The sequence below is a fragment of the Oncorhynchus keta genome, chromosome 9 (assembly GCF_023373465.1).
Source record: "Oncorhynchus keta strain PuntledgeMale-10-30-2019 chromosome 9, Oket_V2, whole genome shotgun sequence".
Lineage (NCBI taxonomy): Eukaryota > Metazoa > Chordata > Actinopteri > Salmoniformes > Salmonidae > Oncorhynchus > Oncorhynchus keta.
Window position 1 is genome coordinate 29172794 of NC_068429.1, and position 23126 is coordinate 29195919.

Consider the following 23126-nt stretch of genomic DNA (forward strand, 5'->3'; position numbering starts at 1 on the left):
TCAAGTGCGTTTATTTTCAGAAAATATAACGTGTAAATATATAAATGAACATAACAATATTCAACAACTGAGACATAAACTGAACAAGTTCTACAGACATGTGACTAACAGAAATGGAATAATGTGGGGGGGGGGGAATCTGGTGCAGTCCATGAGGAGGAGATGCACTGCAGTAATATTAATGCAGCTGGTGGCCACCTCAGATACTGACTGTTACTTTTGATTTATTTTGACCCCCCATTTGTTCAGGGACACATTATTCCATTTCTGTTAGTCGCATGTCTGTGGAACTTGATGCGTTTGTCTGTTGTTGAATCTTGTTTTGTTCATTTAAATATTTACACATGTTAAACTTGCTGAAAATAAATGCAATTGACAGTGAGAGGACGTTTCTTTTTTTGCTGAGTTTATATTTATTTATATATATATATATTTTAACAATACACAAACGACAGCATACAGACACACACACAAACATCAACTACATCACACCTGCCCAGACCCACCTGCTCACACCCCCATCTCCAGCGCCCACATTACCCTCCTCCACATGGCCTCAAACTGCACCATTTTGTTTCTCTCTGTCACCCATGCACTTTCAACATTTAGATAATAATGCATTTGACCTTTCCATTGTGTTAATGGTGGAGGATTGGTTGATTTCCTCTTTTTAAGTATATATATTTGTAGATGATTGATGGTAAAAGTATCATCCAACAACCCATTGGGTATCTCACTGCACCCTCGTGAATTTTATCTCTCTTTATTCTACCTTTATTTAACCAGGCAAGTCAGTTAAGAACAAATTCTTATTTTCAATGACGGCCTAGGAACAGTGGGTTAACTGCCTGTTCAGGGGCAGAACGACAGATTGTCCCTTGTCAGCTCGGGGGTTTGAACTTGCAACCTTCCAGTCACTAGTCCAACGCTCTAACCTCTAGGCTACCCTGCCGCCTCATAAATTCTATACATTAATGTACATATTAAGCTGTCCCTCTTCCGTTTATTCAGTTATTTCATTTTCCTCTATCACAGTATTCCCTCGCCATCTGTGTCTCTCCTACTCATCCTCCTCCGCTCCTCGTCCTCTGTTTTTTATCTACCTCACCATCCTTCTCTGAGTCTCCCTTAAGATTTTATCTCATTGTTAGGTCGTGAGTGTTTACACTGCTATGGACACAGATATGAAACGTGTAATGTAGCTATCTCCACTGTAATACTGTTGAGTTCTGTGTTGGTCTCCAAAATCGAGTCACTGGAGGGAATTAAAGCCGATTTCACACGTGAACAAACAGTGATGGTGCTAAGAGTCTTGTGACTGCTTTCCTTGTCTATTTTCTACAGTACCCAAGTGATGCTCTGCGTAGGGACACGCACGCATCGACACATGCGCGCGGACACACACAAACACACATGCACATACTTACATTCACACAAGGAAACAGCACAAAATCTTTCAGATTAAAACAGAGGCACTCATAGGCACCTTTAACCAAGCATTGTCAGGTTATGTGCTTGGAAGGTGCTAACTTTCTTCTTCTCTAGCCCCCCTTCCTTTCTTCCTCAGCTTGGATTATGCTGTTTGAGTTACAATATTTGATCTACAACAGGAAATGTAAAAAGAAAGTGGTGTAAACAATATGCCACACCTGTGTGTTCTCACTTTAGCCATCCAGTCTCAACCTCCACCAGCGTGTCAAATGAGATCAGGCCTGACATTACTGTATGTATGAGTCTCAAATGGCACGCTATTCCCTACATGGTGCACTGCTTTTGACCAGAGCCCTATGGTGCTATTTGAGATACAGCCTGCCTGTGTCAGGACCTTGTTGTTCCACACACGTGATGCCTTCTCTGTATGTTACAAGACATGTTTAGACCAATGGTTTCCAATGTATTTCCTGAACAGCATTATTGTGTGGTTTTCAGTCCTTTTTAAATAGTGTCTGAATTATATTGATTGGTCTGTAATTGACTTGGTAACTAACTGACCATGCAGATCAGCATCGCTTGTACAACTGCAAACACCACGGTTATGTCCCAAATTGCACCCTATACCCTTTATAGTGCATTATGTTTGACCTGGTAAAAAAAAAGTAGTGCACTATATAGGGAATAGGGTGCCATTCGGGACGAAGCCCATCATTACTGCTTTTGCTGGTACTAACTAACTAGGGTTGGGAATTGCCAGGGACCTCAAGACACGATATTATCACGATGCTTAGATGCCGATACAGTATGACATTGTCCTGTGTAATTGCGCACTATTCATTGGGTGCTGAAATCAGTAGTTTTTTCTGAAAACATTTTGTGTTGTCAGAGCTGCAGTCTGCCCACACTAGTTGCCAATCAACTCCATCGTAAATCGTGGAGTTGAGTTTAATCGGCGAGATCAGTCATGAAAATAGGTGCTGAAAACATGTTGGATTGCTATTTAAAAAGAAGATGGAGAACAAGCTATAGAATGAAAAATACTTTTGTTTTTGCGTAGGTAAAAGAAATGATCTGATAGTCGTAGTGACGTGGTAGATGCCTAGTCTCCCAAATGGCTCAGCCCAAGAGCCTACATAATACATACACCATAGACATACATAATTTACACACACACAGAAGTCAGCTCAGACAGGTCCAGCTCAGTTGAATTTAGAATGGAAAATGAATGTGTTTATGCAACAGTTGTTAGTGCATCGAACCGAATTGTATCAATTTGTTCTCAAACCAAAACTCATGTAGTACAATAATACAAGGAACAGCAGTTCTAACTGTCTGGTGTGGTAGAACCCTCTGGAGGACCGCTCCATCTTCTCGGGGGGTCTGTTCCAGTACCTGGAGGAAAACAAGAGATGGAGGAACCGCTTTGTCTTCGTGGCCGACACCTACAACATCAGCTTCTACGAAAACAAAATGGTGAGGGTGGTCGCTAGATTGTTGTTGCTAGATTTGATTTTACTTTCATAATCAGACAGATTTACATGCCAGCTAGTCTGAATCGTTTAGGTCACAGCTTTAACTGTGATTTGATGGTTCTGAACTGTTTGTACATTTTTCACCCTCCCCTTGAAATCTATACTCTCTGATAGGCTCACGAGAGGAGCTTGCGCCCTAAAGGAACCATCAACTGTGCTGGATACAAAGCTCTAACTTCCATGGAGGAGTATCTTGAACTGATCAACACCAGCCTGCCAGGTGAGAGAGATGATTTGGTAACACTTGACTAGCTGATTTGTGTATAATAAAAAGCTGATCATTAGACACTGTTGGATTTTGGAATAAGCAGCACTTTCCCCAATGTAAGATCAAGTACTAAAGTACTGTGACTAGCTGGGCCATATTCATTAGGGAATACTGTAGCAAAACATTTAGCAATGAGTGTTTCCTACTGGACAAGTTCTGGAATTCCTTTTCTGATTCAATATGTTTTCTTTGTTTTGGTGCTCCGTTGAGGAGGCTATGAACACTGATAAACCTGAATGTATGCTTGTGTTTTAGGTATAAAGGCCAAGGTGGGCAGTGGTCAGTTTGTGAAGTGTGCCACCCAATTCCCCCTGATCCTGTGGCACCCGTACGCCCGCCACCACTACTTCTGTGTGCTGACAGAGAAGGAGCAGAAGAAGTGGCACGCTGTGCTTCAGGACTGTGTCAGACACAGCAACAATGGTGAGGAGTTGTCTGAACACACACACCACACACTGTCATAATAACGCACACAAACAGCATATACTCTCCTTGTCGGGACCTAAAATTGATTTCCGTTCAAAATTCTACACTACACATTTACAGCAAGAATATCACCTCATGCAGACAAGTCCATTGGTGGTTCTGCATGACAGAGGATTACCCATCTCAGATAGAGAACAACATAGAGACTCTCCCTCAGCTCCACCCTGACAAATTACTGCTCTTCTGCCTCACTGCCATTGTTCACAACACAGACCTGTGTGTGTCTTGTGAAAGTTTGCATACCATCACAATGAGCTGGTCTATCAGTGGCGGTGAAATGCACAGCAGGGCAGGAATGTGTTATTGAAGATATTGTCTTGGGCAACATCCCAAATGGCCCGCTATTTACTATATAGTGCATTATTTCCGTCCAGAGGCCTAATGGGCTACAAATTGATATAGGATGAGGTGAGCCCCCCCCTTTCCATGTCAATCGTAAATGTGCTTGTGTGTATTCCTGTACCTCATCAAACACACACACACACACACATTTTCAGAGAAACTTGGAGAAGTGAGAAATCCCCTTAGGGAGGATTTCACAGGAAGGTGAAACAATATGTGATTATTCATTGAGTGACAAAGTGGGCCGATGAAATCACATGAACAGACTTGCTAGGATCCAACAGGTTGCAGAAGCAGCTCAACAATAAAATGGTGTTCACTGCACTGATCCACTGATGGTCGTCTGACATCACGTCAGCACCTTCCCATAATGCACTTTAAATAAACACGCTCGCATGTCTCGACCACTAACACTCCACGCCCTGGGAGGATCTGAGCCGGGTTCACTTGGGATCAAAGCGCACATGCATACACACATGCAGACACACACAATGATAAGGTGCTGACAGTGTTTGTCCATTTTGACTTCAACCTTTGAAGATGTCTTCTGCTGATTGATTTAAAGCATCATATATAGTCATTTCCATGCAGTATATAGTACATATTTTTTTCTCATGGACTCATTATTTGCCTATTTTTATGGTGGCGCCTAGCGGTTAAGAGTGTTTGGCCAGAAACTGAAAGGTCGCTGGTTCGAATCCCCTAGCCGACTACTAGGTTAAACATCTGTCTGTGCCCTTGAGCAAGGCACTTAAACCGAATTGCTCCTGTAATCTGCTCTGGTTACTTAAACATTCTCATAAATAGGATATATATTTTTTAACACCTAGACCACATTGGGTGAGCTTAACACATCCACTTCAGCTGCACATTGACTATAGTCTCTGACTCTTTGTACGAACAATAAGAAGCTCCAGAATCTTCAACCCTTGTTGGCCCCTCTGGAGCCAATCAGAGCCATGGTACTCCTCTTACCTGTCCAGGCCTGGAGCCAATCAAAGTCATACTACTCCCCCTACATGTCCAGGCCTGCCAGCTGTCCAAACAGAAAGCAATGCAGAAGCAAGGTGGCTAGGTAAAAACTCCCGAGAAAGGCAGGAACCTAAGAAGAAACCTAGAGAGAAACCAGGCTCTGAGGGGTGGCAAGTCCTCTTCTGGCTGTGCCGGGTGGAGATTATAACAGTACATGGCCAAGATGTTCAAATGTTCATAGATGACCAGCAGGGTTAAATAATAATAATCAGTGGTTGTAGAGGGTGCAACAGGTCAGCACCTCAGGAGAAAATGTCAGTTGGCTTTTCATAGCCGATGAGAGAGAGAATTCATACAGGAGAAATACTCCAGATATACAGTTGAAGTCGGAAGTTTTCACAATTCTTGACATTTAATCCAAGTAAAAATTCCCTGTTTTAGGTCAGTTAGGATAACCACTTTATTTTAAGAATGTAAAATGTCAGAATAATAGTAGAGAGAAGGATTTATTTCAGCTTTTATTTCTTTCATCACACTGGTGTAACTGAGTAAGGTTTGTCGGCCTCCTTGCTCACACATGCTTTTTCAGTTCTGCCCACAAATGTTCTATAGGATTGAGGTCAGGGCTTTGTGATGGCCACTCCAATACCTTGCCTTTTTGCCACAACTTTAGAAGTATGCTTGGGGTCATTGTCCATTTTGTAACGCCAGGGTAGTGGGTTCGATTCCCGGGACCACCCATACGTAGAATGTATGCACACATGACTGTAAGTCGCTTTGGATAAAAGCGTCTGCTAAATGGCATATATTATTATTTATTATATTATCTCTAGGAGACAGAACGCGTCTCCTTCCTGAGCGGTATGACGGCTGCGTGGTCCCATGGTGTTTATTATTGCGTACTATTATTTGTACAGATGAACGTGGTAACTTCAGGCATTTGGAAATTGCTCTCAATGATAAATCAGACTTGTGGAGGTCTACAAAAAAAACTATAGTTTGTTAATAAGACATTTGTGGAGTGGTTGAAAAACATGTTTTAATGATATCTTCAAACCACCAATTTAGTACCCTGAGACAAGGCCGAGTATAGCCCACGAAGATCGGCACGAACCCGAGGGGGGCGCCACGCTGGACAGGAAGATTACGTCAGTGACTCAGCCCACTCAAGTGACGCACCCCTCCAAGGGATGGCATGGAAGACCACTAGTAAGCCAGTGACTCAGCCCCTGTAATAGGATTGGAGGCAGAGAATCCCAGTGGAGAGAGGGGAACCGGCCAGGCAGAGACAGCAAGGACGGTTCGTTGCTCCAGTGCCTTTCCATTCACCTTCACACCCCTGGGCCAGACTACACTCAATCATGGCTGTTAAAAACGCTCAGTTGGAAATATATTATATATATATTGTTTTTGTCTATTTTCTCCCCAATTTCATGGTATCCAATTGGTAGTTAAGGTCCTGTCTCATCGCTGCAACTCCTGTACGGACTCGGGAGAGGCGAAGGTCGAGAGCCGTTTGTCAGTGAAGATACTGCCTTGTGATATAATCTGAAACAACCTGATAAGTCTAACCGCCAACACATACACATTGTGTGGCTTGCTGCATACTCGCAGCGGAATTGGTTATCATGAAGTACAGTCCAGTAAAAGTGTTAGCAACAGTGTTTTGCATCACGTTCAGAGGATCTACTGTTTGCTGGGGTAGGACTGGGTTGGGCTGAGTCCCAAATGGCACCCTTAATAGTGTGTAGCTTTTTCAAAATAGGGATGCAGACTCAGGCTGGTTTTGTGCTTGTGGCTCAGTGTCCTGTTGTATGAAATGAGTCCTATTTGAATACAAGCCTTCTTTGAGAAATGTAATACTAAAAGCTGAGGCCTTAGCACAAAGCTAGTGGAGTGCATGGAAGGAAATGGCTGATTTCTCTATTTTCCCTTTCGCAGAGAGTTAAAGCATATAGGGAAGACTCAGGCGCTTGTCACTGTGGGGGATAATTGCCATGTTGCTGTTATTGTGTCCATGATAACCACTCAAAATAAAACGCCCACTCGTTCCTGTGGCCTAACCATACTGTTTCTCCAGCACGCTTTCTCCTTTTTGGTTGAACTTTTCATAGTCATATGCTTATGGCCGGCTTATGGTATGTCATCGAGATGATCTCTCATGATTAGTCAGCTTGTCTGTTAGTCTAAGCCATGGTCTATCACCATACCAGTTGTATTTCCTGCAGAGTGGTGCATCTCATTGGCAGTCAGAGCTAGCCCTGGGCTGCCACCAGCCACCAGGGAGCCATCAATTGCTGTATCAGCATTGTCTTAATGAAGAGTTCGGCGTTCCACTAGCCATGTGCAGTTACAAGCCTGGCTTAAATAAGCGGCAGGTGCAGGATCAAAACCCACCTTCGTAACATGGATAAAGCCTGAGCTGGAATGTGAAGCTACATGAAGCTGGCTAGCTTTCTAAACTCCTGAATAGATATAGCTAGCATTGTAGTATTATACCCCTCTGGTCTGAGCACCACACCTCCACATCACTGCTTTAACCCTTAGCAGACTGAGTGGGGCATATGTTTACCATGTTTACCGTTCATTGTATGTTTTCATAATGTGTTGGCTGACTGTAGAATGGGTTCTGTTTGTCCTAGTGTGTTTATCGTAGTGAGGCTGGTACACACCCAGGCTGTGACAGACAGCATGGGAAGGAGTTTTGTAATGCTGTCAGAGCTTGGTTGTAGAGAACAGAGCTGAAGGCAATAGTACGTTTCAGTATATTACCATGAGGTGCTATCATGGTATACACTTGAACTCTGAACCCATCTTGCCTCTAAGCTAACGGAGAGCCGGTTGATGGTACTGTCTCGCAGACTCCTGTAAACAAGTCATTAACAATGCACACACACAGGCTAGATGTGAAGGGAACTGGGATCTGGCTGTGGCAGGAGTCACGCCAACTGCAGTAGTGCAAAGATGGACAGGCAAATGTCTCAAATGAAGAGACCATGGTAAACGCTACCACATATTTTACACAGACACACAAACTTTTTCATGCTACTCTGGATGCAATCTGCTCCCTGATCTTGGTATAAGTAATGGTTTCTAACAAGTCATATTGTGAATCAAACATTTATTCCCTTTTCCAGGATTCCCCCTCCCCTTTTGCCATCAGAACAGCCTCAATTTGTCGGGGCATAATATATAATAAGGTGTCGAAAGTGTTCCACAGGGATGCTGGCCCATGTTGTTGGATGTCCTTTGAGGGGTGGACCATTGTTAAATATGTTGTCTTGCCCATTCACCCTCTGAATGGCACACATGCACAATCACAATAAGTATCAAGGCTTAAAAATCCTTCTTTAACCTGTGTCCTCCCCTTCATCTACACTGATTGAAGTGGATTTAACATGTGACATCAATAAGGGATGATAGCTTTCACCTGGATTCATCTGTCATGGAAAAAGCAGGTGTCCTTATTGTTTTGTATACTCGGTGTCAATACATGTAACTTAGTAAAGGTTCACACTAGTCCCCATGTCCCAAGAGGAACATGGTATGAGAAATGTGTATTTTTATGAAGAAAGGAATTCATAGCAGTCCTGTTTTAAAGGGGGTTCAAACTACATCCCTAGCGACACATTTTTCTTGGTGTGCATCCGAAGTGATGCCCTATTCCCTATATAGTGCATTAGTTTTGAGTGCACTTTATAAGACACTGGTAGGACACTATATAGGAAATAGGGTGCCATTTGGGATGCAGCCTTGGTCAGCTGATCTATATGTCCAGTGTGTTCTCATGAGAGCCAATGCCTAGACAATCTAGCCCTGTTTTACCCTCACCCATCAGCCCAGAGTTGGCACAGCGGGCACTGGGGGCAGAGAGAGGGCTTCCTGTCTCTGTCAACCCCTCCCCAACTCTCTCCATTTATTTCCTGTCTTTGTCTAACCCACAGCCAAAGCATGCGAGATATACTCTCACATGAGCAGCATCCCACTACTGGCTTGCCTCTGAAGCTAAGCAGGGTTGGTCCTGGTCGGTCCCTGGATGGGAGATGCTGCCGGAAGTGGTGTTGGAGGGCCAGTAGGAGGCACTCTTTCCTCTGATCTAAAATTAAATATCCCAATGCCCCAGGGCAGTGACTGGGGACATTGCCCTGTGTAGGATGGGATGATAAACGGGTTTCCTGACTCTCTGTGGTCACTAAAGATTCCATGGCACTTATTGTAAGAGTAGGGTAAAATAATCAAAATCACACATTTGCTACACAGTGGTGTAAAAATACTTTAAAGTGCGACTTAATAAGTTATTTGGGGTGTCTGTACTTTACTATTACTTTTATTTCACTACATTCCTAAAGAAAATAATGTACTTTTTACTCCACACATTTTCCCTGACACCCAAAAGTAATCATTACATTTTGAATGCTATCAGGAAAGGGTACAATTCATGCACTTATCAAGAGAACATCCCTGGTCATCCCTACTGCCTCTGATCTGGCGGACTCACTAAACCGAGAACATCCCTGGTCGTCCCTACTGCCTCTGATCTGGCGGACTCACTAAACAGAGAACATCACTGGTCGTCCCTACTGCCTCTGATCTGGCGGACTCACTAAACAGAGAACATCCCTGGTCGTCCCTACTGCCTCTGATCTGGCGAACTCACTAAACAGAGAACATCCCTGGTCGTCCCTACTGCCTCTGATCTGGCGAACTCACTAAACAGAGAACATCCCTGGTCGTCCCTACTGCCTCTGATCTGGCGGACTCACTAAACAGAGAACATCCCTGGTCGTCCCTACTGCCTCTGATCTGGCGGACTCACTAAACAGAGAACATCCCTGGTCGTCCCTACTGCCTCTGATCTGGCGGACTCAATAAACAGAGAACATCCCTGGTCGTCCCTACTGCCTCTGATCTGGCGGACTCACTAAACAGAGAACATCCCTGGTCGTCCCTACTGCCTCTGATCTGGCGGACTCACTAAACAGAGAACTTCCCTGGTCGTCCCTACTGCCTCTGATCTGGCGGACTCACTAAACAGAGAACATCCCTGGTCGTCCCTACTGCCTCTGATCTGGCGGACTCACTAAACAGAGAACATCCCTGGTCGTCCCTACTGCCTCTGATCTGGCGGACTCACTAAACAGAGAACATCCCTGGTCGTCCCTACTGCCTCTGATCTGGCGGATTCACAAACAGAGAACATCCCTGGTCGTCCCTACTGCCTCTGATCTGGCGGACTCACTAAACAGAGAACTTCCCTGGTCGTCCCTACTGCCTCTGATCTGGCGGACTCACTAAACAGAGAACATCCCTGGTCGTCCCTACTGCCTCTGATCTGGCGGACTCACTAAACAGAGAACATCCCTGGTCGTCCCTACTGCCTCTGATCTGGCGGACTCAATAAACAGAGAACATCCCTGGTCGTCCCTACTGCCTCTGATCTGGCGGACTCACTAAACAGAGAACATCCCTGGTCGTCCCTACTGCCTCTGATCTGGCGGACTCACTAAACAGAGAACTTCCCTGGTCGTCCCTACTGCCTCTGATCTGGCGGACTCACTAAACAGAGAACATCCCTGGTCGTCCCTACTGCCTCTGATCTGGCGGACTCACTAAACAGAGAACATCCCTGGTCGTCCCTACTGCCTCTGATCTGGCGGACTCACTAAACAGAGAACATCCCTGGTCGTCCCTACTGCCTCTGATCTGGCGGATTCACTAAACAGAGAACATCCCTGGTCGTCCCTACTGCCTCTGATCTGGCGGACTCACTAAACAGAGAACTTCCCTGGTCGTCCCTACTGCCTCTGATCTGGCGGACTCACTAAACAGAGAACATCCCTGGTCGTCCCTACTGCCTCTGATCTGGCGGACTCACTAAACAGAGAACATCCCTGGTCGTCCCTACTGCCTCTGATCTGGCGGACTCAATAAACAGAGAACATCCCTGGTCGTCCCTACTGCCTCTGATCTGGCGGACTCACTAAACAGAGAACATCCCTGGTCGTCCCTACTGCCTCTGATCTGGCGGACTCATTAAACAGAGAACTTCCCTGGTCGTCCCTACTGCCTCTGATCTGGCGGACTCACTAAACAGAGAACATCCCTGGTCGTCCCTACTGCCTCTGATCTGGCGGACTCACTAAACAGAGAACATCCCTGGTCGTCCCTACTGCCTCTGATCTGGCGGACTCACTAAACAGAGAACATCCCTGGTCGTCCCTACTGCCTCTGATCTGGCGGACTCACTAAACAGAGAACATCCCTGGTCGTCCCTACTGCCTCTGATCTGGCGGACTCACTAAACAGAGAACTTCCCTGGTCGTCCCTACTGCCTCTGATCTGGCGGACTCACTAAACAGAGAACATCCCTGGTCGTCCCTACTGCCTCTGATCTGGCGGACTCACTAAACAGAGAACATCCCTGGTCGTCCCTACTGCCTCTGATCTGGCGGACTCACTAAACAGAGAACATCCCTGGTCGTCCCTACTGCCTCTGATCTGGCGGATTCACTAAACAGAGAACATCCCTGGTCGTCCCTACTGCCTCTGATCTGGCGGACTCACTAAACAGAGAACTTCCCTGGTCGTCCCTACTGCCTCTGATCTGGCGGACTCACTAAACAGAGAACATCCCTGGTCGTCCCTACTGCCTCTGATCTGGCGGACTCACTAAACAGAGAACATCCCTGGTCGTCCCTACTGCCTCTGATCTGGCGGACTCACTACACACAAATGCTTTGTTTGTTTGTAAATTGTGTCTGCATGTTGTAGTGTGCTCCTGGCTATCTGTAAATACATAAATAAGAAAATTGTGCTGTCCGGTTTGCTTAATACAGGGCCTTCGGAAAGTATTCAGACCCCTTATTTATCCAAAATAAAAAATCTCAGCAATCTACACACAATACCCTATAATGACAAAGCGAAAACAGGTTTTTAGAAATTATTTTCATACGTATTCAGACCCTTTGCTATGAGACACAAAATTGAACTCCGGTGCATCCTGTTTCCATTGATCATCCTTGAAATGTTTCTACAACTTGATTGGAGTCCATCTGTGGTAAATTCAATTGAAAGGACATAATTTGGAAAGGCACACACCTGTCTATATAAGGTTGACAGTGCATGTCAGAGCAAAAACCAAGCCATGAGGTCGAAGGAATCGTCCGTAGAGCTCCAAGACAAGATTGTGTCGAGGCACAGATCTGGGGAAGGGTACCAAAGAAATTCTGCAGCATTGAAGGTCCCCAAGAATACAATGGCCTCCATCATTCTTAACTGGAAGACATTTGGAACCACCAAGACTCTTCCTAGAGCTGGCCGCCCGGCCAAACTGAGCAAACGGGGAGAAGGGCCTTGATCAGGGTGGTGACCAAGAACCCGATGGTCACTCTGACAGAGCTCCAGAGTTCCTCTGTAGAGATGGGAGAACCTTCCAGAAGGACAACCATCTCTGCAGCACTCCACCAGTCAGACCTTTTATGGTGGAGTTTCCAGATGGAAGCCACTCCTCAGTAAAAGGCCCATGACAGCCCGCTTGGAGTTTGCCTAAAGGTCTCTCAGACGTGAAACCAAGATTAAACTCTTTGGCCTGAATGCCAAGCGTGACGTCTGGAGGAAACCTGGTACCATCCCTACGGTGAAGTGTGGTGGTGGCAGAATCATGCTGTGGGGATGTTTTTTAGTGGCCGGGACTGGGAGACTAGTCAGGATCGAGGCAAAGATAAATGAAGCAAAGTACAGAGAGGTCCATGATGAAAACCTGCTCCAGAGCGCTCAGGACCTCAGACTGGGGTGAAGGTTCACCTTCTAACAGGACAACGACCATAAGCACACAGCCAAGACAACGCAGGAGTGACTTCGGGACAAGTCTCTGAATGTCATTGAGGGGCCCAGCCAGAGCCCGGATTTGAACCTTGTCGAACATCTCTGGAGAGACCTGAAAATAGCTGTGCAGCGACACTCCTCATCCAACCTGACAGAGCTGAGAGGATCTGCAGAGAAGAATGGGAGAAACTTCCCAAATACAGGTGTGCCAAGCTTATGGCGTCATACCCAAGAAGACTCGAGGCTGTAATCGCTGCCAAAGGTGGGTCTGAATGCTTATGTAAATGTGAAATTTCAGTTTTCTATTTTTAATACATTTGCAAAAAAATCTAAAAACCTGTTTTTGCTTTGTCATTATGGGGTATTGTGTGTAGATTGAGAGAAAAAAACAAACCATTTAATCTATTTTAGAATAAGGCTGTAACCTGACAATGTGGAGAAAAAAAATCAAGGGGTCTGAATACTTTCCGAAACCACTGTACAGCAATTTGAAATAATTTTTACTTTCGATACGTAAGTATATTTTTGCAATTCCATTTACTTTTGATACTTATGTAGATGTACTTTTAGACTTTTACTCAAGTAGTATTTTACTGGGTGACTTTTACTTGAGTCATTTTTTATTAAGGTATCTTTCCCTTTACTCAAGTATGACAATTGGTCACTTTTTCCACCACTGTTGCTACATGACTACACTACATCAAAGACACTCAAGTTGAGCCTTTCCTGTATGCTTGACTATTGTGGAGTCATGAAGTGATATGTGATGCTGTTTTTGGAGCATATGACAGACATAATGTTTTCCCATGTATGGCTATACCTCTTGGTTATATTTAGCAGGAGTCTCCTTTATACAGTCCTTTCCCAGTAGGTAGCTTGGCTTCTACTAAGCTGAGAGCCATCCTCTACTGATTCCGTGAAGGGTTATAGTAGTTCGGTCCATGTCACATTTGTGCACTGTCTAGGGTTTACTGAGAATGGTGCAACAAACAAAAAACAGTGGCGGTCCTGTGGGTGAAAACAGCTCGTTGATGAGAGCGGTCGAAGGAGAAAAGCAAGAATCGTACAAGCTAACAGGCGGGCCACAGACAGACAAATAACGGTGCAGTACAACAAGTGGTATGCAGAACGGCATCTCGGAATGCACAACTCATCTGTCCTTGTCACAGATGGGCTATTGCAGAAGATGACCACACCAGGTTCCACTCCTATCAACTAAAATCAAGAAGAAGCCCGGTGGGCACGCGATCACTAACACTGGACAATTGAGGAGGGGAAAAATATTGCCTTGTCCGATGAATCCCGGGTCCTGTTGCATCAAGCTGATGGCAGTCAGGACTTGGTGTAAGCAGCAGGAGTCCATGGCCCATCCAGCCTGGTGTCTATGGTACAGGCTGGTGTACTGGTATGTGGGAAATGTTTTTCTGGCACTTGTTAGGCAAGTGGGGGGTGGTCTGCCCTGGTTTTAGATGGGTGTACCTAATCAACTGGCTTGTGTGTTTGCGTGTTGTGTATTCTTTGTATACATGCTTTGGCACTCTGTCTCATCCGTCAATCCATATGGCAGACCGAGGCAGGCACAACCCGCTTGTGGCTATTCAGTTCATGGCCACACTTCTCAACACACTCACTTTTAGACGGTGTCACAATACAGAGACCTTAATAGAAACAGATCCTCAATTCAGGATCCCTTGATTTTGAGTGCTGGTGTATTTTCACCACATAAACCAACCCACACGGTGAGTGCCTACTTCCTGAAAGTGAATAGATTTTTCAAATTTCTCTATCACCTTTTGGACAGACACATGTCAAACACCACCACCACTGCAGAAGCTCCAACCTATCCAAAATGTGTGCTCTCTGGTGCCCCCTCCAGGTCTGTCCGAGGAGTGCAGGGTGCAGACCCCGGCCTTCACAGATGCGATGCGACTCCACAGGCAAGCTCAGGGACACTACGGCACCTGGGACATGATGTGTGGAGGGCCACCACAGGTGAGAGGAACACTATGGCGCTGGCTCTGGCTCTAGCTCTTGAGGACTATGTTACATTTAGTCAATCTCATTTCATTTGAATGTATTCTGAATTAGTGATGCTAACACCGTACAGTATATGTACTGTATTTAAGATCGCTAACCGAAGTTCAGGAGTCATTCCCGGCCTTAGCTAAACCTCTTGAGTGGTCAGTGGCCATGATGGATGTCAGTCAGGCAGCCGGTCTGTATTTCACAACTGTTTGTTGAGGATTGACTTTATCTGAGAGTACATGTGGAAGGGAATAGGGTGCTATTTGGACAGGCACCCAAAACGTATCATGTCAATATCATGGCCCTGTGTGCACTGAACAAAAATATAAATGCAAGATGTAAAGTGTTGGTTTCATGAGCTGAAATAAAAGATCCCAGAAATGTTCCATAAGCACAAAAAGCTTATTTCTCTCAAGTTTTGGGAACAAATTTGTTCACATCCCTGTTAGTGAGCATTTCTCCTTCGCCAAGATAATCCATCCACCTGACAGGTGTGGCATATCAAGAAGCTGATTAAACGGCATGATCATTACACAGGTGCACCTTGTGCTGGGGACAAAAGGCTACTCTAAAATGTGCAGTTCTGTAACACAACACAATGCCACAGATGTTTCGAGGGAGTGTGCAATTGACATGCTGACTGCAGGAATGTCCCCCAGAGCTATTGACAGATAATTTAATGTTAATTTCTCTACCATAAGCTGCCTCCAATGTCGTTTTAGAGAATTTGGCAGTACGTCCATCCGGCCTTACAACCGCAGACCACATGTATGGCAACATTGTGAACAGAGTGCCCCATGGTGGCGGTGAGGTTATGGCATGGGAAGGCATAAGCTCCAGACAACGAACTTTAATTGCATTTTATCGATGGCAATTTGAATGCACAGAGATACCGCGACGAGATCCTGAGGCCCATTGTTGTGGCCTGCATACTCACCAGACATGTCATCCATTTAGCATGTTTTGGATGCTCTGGATCGACGCGTACAATATCCAGCAATTTCGCACAACTTCGCCATTGAAGAGGAGTGGGACAACATTCCACAGGCCACAATCAACAGCCTGATCAACTCTATGCAAAGGAGATGCATGAGGCAAATGGTGGTCACACTAGATACTGACGTTTTATGGTCCACTCCCCTACCTTTTTTTAAAGGTATCTGTGACCAACAGATGCATATCTATATAATGTGAAATCCACAGATTAGGGCCTAAAGAATTTATTTCAGTTGAATGATTTCATTATATGATCTGTAACTCAGTAAAATTAGATATTGTTGCATGTTGCGTTTTATGTTTGCTCAGTGTAATAACAGCTGTCCTGGAAGGACTAATAGTGTGTTTCTAGCTTATGTGGCATTAGTTGCACCAGAGCATCACAGGCATCCTAAAATATGAACTGTACCTCACCAACACAGTAGTTTTATATGGACATCTATGCTCCAGGAAAACATCTTCTGCATGTCATGTATCTAGCCACTTTCAGCTCCAATATGCTGCCTGGACCGCATTGAGACGGTTATTCAATTAGGTCTAAACCAGAGTGAGCCAAGTCAAGCCCTGGTCCAAGCATATTCAATTAAAACACATGGTTATGGTTTTGTAATCTGCAGCCAAGACCACTGCACGTTTAGATGATACTGACTGGATGCTGTGTTTTAATATTTATATCTTATTTATACCCTGTATTATTTTCCATTGAATGGAAATGGAGAACTGGCCCTCTGACAAACCCACTCCCAGCAGATTTATGCATGTTGGGCTTCTTTGGAGTGTGTGAGTATTTTACTGCATTTTAGAGAGAAAATAGTATTTCATGAAGTTGTGGGTGCTGAGATTAGGGAGACAATACCATAGCACTGAATACATATGATATTCCAGTTTATAATTCAGTTGACTTTTCACAGAACAGTCTATTACACGCCTTTAAACTATTTGTTGTATTAATAGGTATTGTATGGTACCTTGTATTGGGAACGGCACCTTACTCATACATTTAGTTATTATGTTTTGTAGAGGAGCCACATAATGCTGTTTCTCATTGTAGTGCTTCAACATCACTGCCCTCTTTCCCACTTCATGTACTACATCCTCAGAATCACACACCACTCAACCCATTCATATGGGTGACTCAGAATCACACACCACTCAACCCATTCATATGGGTGACTCAGAATCACACACCACTCAACCCATTCATATGGGTGACTCAGAAGTTGTTCCTGCACTCATAGGTTGAGTTGTGCGTTTGTTGCCGTTTGAAGTATCACAACTGACGCAACACCATGTCATTTTCTCTGTTGTGGCAACACCTGACTCAAACAACAAAGCTTCTCTGAAGTCTTATTCTTTTAATTAATGCCAAGTTTTGCCAACCACTAGTTACTCCTCTGGGTTATTTATAGAGACACCTACACACACTTTAAAGAGTGTTTAAGTGATAATGCATGAAGTGTGTGTGTGTGTGTGTGTGTGTGTGTGTGTGTGTGTGTGTGTGTGTGTGTGTGTGTGTGTGTGTGTGTGTGTGTGTGTGTGTGTGTGTGTAGATCCTAGCCAACCTAGTGATGGAGACCCTCCATCCAGAGTTGAGGAATCTGATTGGTCCTCGTCTAAAGGGGAAGATTCAACAGCGACAGAGGAACTGGATGCTGGTGAGTTGTTGTCCCTCCTACATGCTGCACTGTGTTCTTTCCTAGAACCTGGAGTTTCCCCTGACCACATGTTAACTTTTTCCCATTCAGGTCACATAGTCAGGAAAACTCCTGAACCTACCATTCCTAACCACATTGCTGATTGAGCCGGCGTCCCAAATGGCACCCTATTCCCTACAGAGTGAATTTACATTAGGATAGATTCCCGAGAGAAATCGGAAAAACTACCCGCGGCTAGATGTATTACAATAGTGTAAAGACTAGAATCTTGATGAATTTTTCACATCTCTTACGCCACCTCCGCGTGCGAGACTGCTCCCGCCAAGCAGTTAATGTAAACAAAATAGTATCCAAGAGAAATGTTTGCTCCTATAGTAAAAAGCTTAATAGCAGAGCAATGTTTTTGAAACAGCTGAAATGTGTAGACATGTACCTTATACTTGAGACTTGTTTTATATATATTTTACCTGGAATTGCTGTAATAGCCTGTTACTCTCAAATTGGTCGCTGTAGCTTTAAGGGAATCTCAGAACACGGCAAGCAGGAACTGCAAGCAGCAACTCCCCAGTGAATTACCAACATTTTCAGGCACAATGAAACATTTTTCATGTAATGATTTGCATGATATTGGTCAAATGAAGCCTGGTTTGTTGTAAGTTAACTTAACAATACGCTAAGGTTGTAGCTAATATAAGCCTAAAAGCTATCTATCTACAGTGACAAGAAAAAGTATGTGAACCCTTTGGAACTACAGGGATTTCTACATGAATTGGTCATCAAATTTGATCTGTTCTTCATCCAAACAATGAGACAAGATTGGAGATGTTGTTTAGAGCTGCCCTGCCCTATAAAAAACAATCACAAAGTTTGAGTTTGCTATTCACAAGAAGCATTGCCTGATGTGAACCATGCCTCCAACATAAGAGATCTCAGAAGACTTAAGATTAAGAATTGTTGACTTGCATAAAGGTGGAAAGGGTTTACAATAGTATCTCTAAAAGCCTTGATGTTCATCAGTCCACGATAAGACAAATAGTCTATAAATGGAAAAAGTTCAGCACTGTTGCTACTCTCCCTATGAGTGGCCGTCCTGCAAAGATGACTGCAAGAGCACAATGCTCAATGAGGTTAAGAAGAATCCTAGTGTCAGCTAAAGACTTACAGAAATATCTGGAACATGCTAACGTCTCTGTTGACAAGTCTACGATACATAAAAACACTAAACAAGAATGGTGTTCATGGGAGGACACCACGGAAGAAGCCACTGCTGTCAAAAAAAAATGCTGCACGTCTGAAGTTTGAAAAAGTGCACGTGAATGTTCCACAGCGCTACTGGAAAAATATTCTGTGGACAGATGAAACTACAGTTGAGTTGTTTGAAAGAAACACACACCACTATGTGTGGAGAAAAAAAGGCACACACTAACATCAAAACCTCATCCCCACTGTAAAGTATGGTGGAAGGAGCATCATGGTTTGGGCTGCTTTGCTGCCTCAGGGCCTGGACAGCTTGCTATCATAAACTTGAATTCATTTTTCCGTTGATCAAGACATTTTGCAGGAGAATGTAAGGCTATCTGTCCACCAATTGAAGCTCAACAGAAGGTGGGTGACGCAACAGGACAACGATCCAAAACACAGAATTATATCAACAACAGAATGGCTTCAACAGAAGAAAATATGCCTTCTGGAGTGGCTCAGTTAGAGTCCTGACCTCAACCGATTGAGATGCTGTGCTGTGGCATGACCTCGAGAGCAGTTCACACCAGACATCCCTAGAATATTGCTGATCTGAATGTTTTGTGAAGAGGAATGGTCCAAAATTTCTCCTGACCATTGTGAAGGTCTGATCCGCAACTACAGAAAACGTTTGGTTGAGGTTATTGCTGCCAAAGGAGGGTCAACCAGTTATTAAATCCAAGGGTTCACATACTTTTCTCACCCTGCAGTGTGAATGTTTACACAGTGTGTTCAATAAAGACATGAAAATGTATCATTGTTTGTGTAGTATTAGTTTAAGCAGACTGTTTGTCTATTGTTGTGACTTAGATGAAGATTAGATTAAATGACCAATTTATGCAGAAATCCAGGTATTTCCAAAGGGTTCACATACCTTTTCTTGCCACTGTATGGTTCAGCTAATGTCATGGGCCCTGGTCAAACGGTCCTCATCCCAAATGGCACCCTAAATAGGGCATTACATTTGACATGCCTACATAGTGCACTAGTTATGGGCCACAGTCAAAAGTAGTGCACTATGTAGGGAATAGGGTGCCATTTGGGATGCAGAGTGTGTGTTCAACCTCTCTCTCCCCCTCTACAGATCTCTGAGGCGGTGTATAAGCAGGTGTTGTCTCAGACCCAGGCTCAGTATGAGGCTTTAGTCCAGGCCTGTGAGTTTCAGACGTCCCGTCTAGACACAGTGTTACGCACAGATATGGACCAGATAATCACCTCCAAGGAACACGTCAGCGGCAAGATCCGCGGTGAGAGACATGCACACACGGAACCCATAGAAAACACTCCTTACTGATATGTAGACTTCATCCACATCGGGACTAAAAGAGATCCTAATCAAATCACACTGTGTTCGTTCTCTCAACAATTGTACTTCTGCAGTCTTAGCGTCTCATGTCCATTGTTAGAGTGCCTACTATTTGTCATTTCTAGTGATTTTGGTTTGTTAAGTACAGAGCGAAGGGCTTATTGGCACAGTAAAGCAGTAAGACCAGTTACTGGCTACATCCCAAATGGCACCCTATTCTCTACATAGTGTACTACTTTTGACCAGAGCCTTATGGGCCCTGGTCAAAAGACGTGCACTATATAGGGAATAGGGTGGCATTTGGGATGCACCCATTGAGTAACACTACGGTATTATACTATGGCATCATGTTACTAGTGAATTTCAATGGACAATTGCCACCAGAGGGATCCTGTACTGTAACTGACCCTCCCTTTCCCTCTCACATGTCAAACTTCGACTCGGTTTCTTTACTCTCTCCCACTTTCTCTCTCTCTTCCCTTACTCCCATCTCTTTCTTTACCTCATCTTAGCTCTCTCTCTCTTCCCTTACTCCCATCTCTTTCTTTACCTCATCTTAGCTCTCTCTCTTCCCTTACTCCCATCTTTGTTTACCTCATCTTAGCTCTCTCTCTCTCTCTCTCTCTCTCTTCCCTTACTCCCATCTCTTTCTTTACCTCATCTTAGCTCTCTCTCTCTTCCCTTACTCCCATCTCTTTCTTTACCTCATCTTAGCTCTCTCTCTCTCTCTCTCTCTCTTCCCTTACTCCCATCTCTTTCTTTACCTCATCTTAGCTCTCTCTCTCTCTCTCTCTCTCTCTCTCTCTCTCTTCCCTTACTCCCATCTCTTTCTTTACCTCATCTTAGCTCTCTCTCTCTTCCCTTACTCCCATCTCTTTCTTTACCTCATCTTAGCTCTCTCTCTCTCTCTTCCCTTACTCCCATCTCTTTCTTTACCTCATCTTAGCTCTCTCTCTCTCTCTCTTCCCTTACTCCCATCTCTTTCTTTACCTCATCTTAGCTCTCTCTCTCTCTCTCTTCCCTTACTCCCATCTCTTTCTTTACCTCATCTTAGCTCTCTCTTTCTCTCTCTTCCCTTACTCCCATCTCTTTCTTTACCTCATCTTAGCTCTCTCTCTCTCTTCCCTTACTCCCATCTCTTTCTTTACCTCATCTTAGCTCTCTCTCTCTCTCTTCCCTTACTCCCATCTCTTTCTTTACCTCATCTTAGCTCTCTCTCTCTCTTCCCTTACTCCCATCTTTCTTTACCTCATCTTAGCTCTCCTCTCTCTTCCCCTTATCCCATCTCTTTCTTTACCTCATCTTAGCTCTCTCTTTCTCTCTCTTCCCTTACTCCCATCTCTTTCTTTACCTCATCTTAGCTCTCTCTTTCTCTCTCTTCCCTTACTCCCATCTCTTTCTTTACCTCATCTTAGCTCTCTCTCTCTCTTCCCTTACTCCCATCTCTTTCTTTACCTCATCTTAGCTCTCTCTCTCTCTCTCTCTCTCTCATGCTCTTGTCTGCCTGCTTGTTTTAACCCTAAAGCATCTTTCACTATTTCACTTTTTTTTCTTTCTTGTGATTTGTTACCCATGGAGCCAGTGTTGAAGGACTGCATTCCTTAGATGTCACTGGAGTCCAATGTTCACTTTATACCACTGGTACACTTAAGACCGGGCTCAGGGCTCACAGGTCCACTATGTGATGGAGGAGCGGCATCTATTGAGGAACTTTAAATGTCTTTCAACTTTCGATTTGGTTTAACGTTGGACCAGGGCAAACTAACCAGAGCTAGCTAACAGGCTTGTGTGTGCAGAGCAGCACTAAAAATAAAAACAACGTCTTACCTTTTTGTAGTTCATAAATCCAATGTGAAACGTGATAACTATAGTATCATTAACTAGCATTGAAAAAAGTTAATACATTCTTTTAAACATCTCTCCCTAATTTCTGAATCAGGCTTGTAACGTTGTCAGGAGGGTACTGTAATCTATGTAATGTTGTCAGGCGGCTACTGTAATCTATGTAACGTTGTCAGGAGGCTACAGTAATCTATGTAACGTTGTCAGGAGGCTACAGTAATCTATGTAACGTTGTCAGGAGGCTACAGTAATCTATGTAACGTTGTCAGGAGGCTACAGTAATCTATGTAACGTTGTCAGGAGGCTACAGTAATCTATGTAACGTTGTCAGGAGGCTACAGTAATCTATGTAACGTTGTCAGGAGGCTACAGTAATCTATGTAATGTTGTCAGGAGGGTACTGTAATCTATGTACCGTTGTCAGGAGGGTACTGTAATCTATGTAACGTTGTCAGGAGGGTACTGTAATCTATGTAACGTTGTCAGGAGGGTACTGTAATCTGTAACGTTGTCAGGAGGGTACTGTAATCTGTAACGTTGTCAGGAGGGTACTGTAATCTATGTAACATTGTCAGGAGGGTACTGTAATCTGTAAAGTTGTCAGGAGGGTACTGTAATCTATGTAACGTTGTCAGGAGGGTACTGTAATCTATGTAACGTTGTCAGGAGGCTACAGTAACCTATGCTTCAGTGTGGAGGGGCAGGTAACCCACACACACACAGTAGCAAAGATTTCCAGCTGGCAGGCAGACGCTGGAATAAGTTTCTGAGTGACGGAGTGAGGGCTTTGCGTAGGCGCTTTGTTAGGATTTTTGTGTGACTGGGGAAAAAATGCCCGGAACATAAAATAACGTTATTAACCAGTTTCCATGCTTATAAAATAACGGCTTTGTTCCGGAACATTATAGATCACTTTCGTTTTCGGTTTGAGTTCTGTTCCTCAAATGTCATTATTTTTAGTGTTCTGTTCCCTGAGCCTGTTCCCACCCTTGCTTTCCTCTGGACTTTTCAGTCTGATGCCTTTGGGTAAGCCGAGACGAGGCTTTGTGGAATCTAACTTTAAATTATGAAACGCCAACCGCGTACCATTGTTTGTCCTCTGGAGTTGCTTGCCTTTCTTTGTTTGCAGAAATACATACTTTTTCATTAAACGTTAATGAAATACCGCCACTGACTTTTTCCTTGTTGAGATTCAATTGCCACAT

General features: G+C 44.2%; 1 protein-coding gene across 7 annotated transcripts in view; it reads left to right on the forward strand.

Annotated features, from left to right (window-relative positions):
• The window catches only part of LOC118387465 (protein Niban 2), a 43133-nt gene that overhangs the window by 14899 nt on the left and 5108 nt on the right, over positions 1-23126 (forward strand). For all 7 annotated transcript variants that reach the window (XM_052525645.1, XM_052525646.1, XM_052525640.1 and 4 more), the window contains exons 3-8: positions 2779-2907; positions 3081-3186; positions 3490-3657; positions 14735-14850; positions 17430-17534; positions 19858-20020. In XM_052525645.1, the coding sequence (XP_052381605.1) occupies positions 2779-2907; positions 3081-3186; positions 3490-3657; positions 14735-14850; positions 17430-17534; positions 19858-20020 (787 nt within the window). The remainder of the gene's footprint in view (positions 1-2778; positions 2908-3080; positions 3187-3489; positions 3658-14734; positions 14851-17429; positions 17535-19857; positions 20021-23126) is intronic.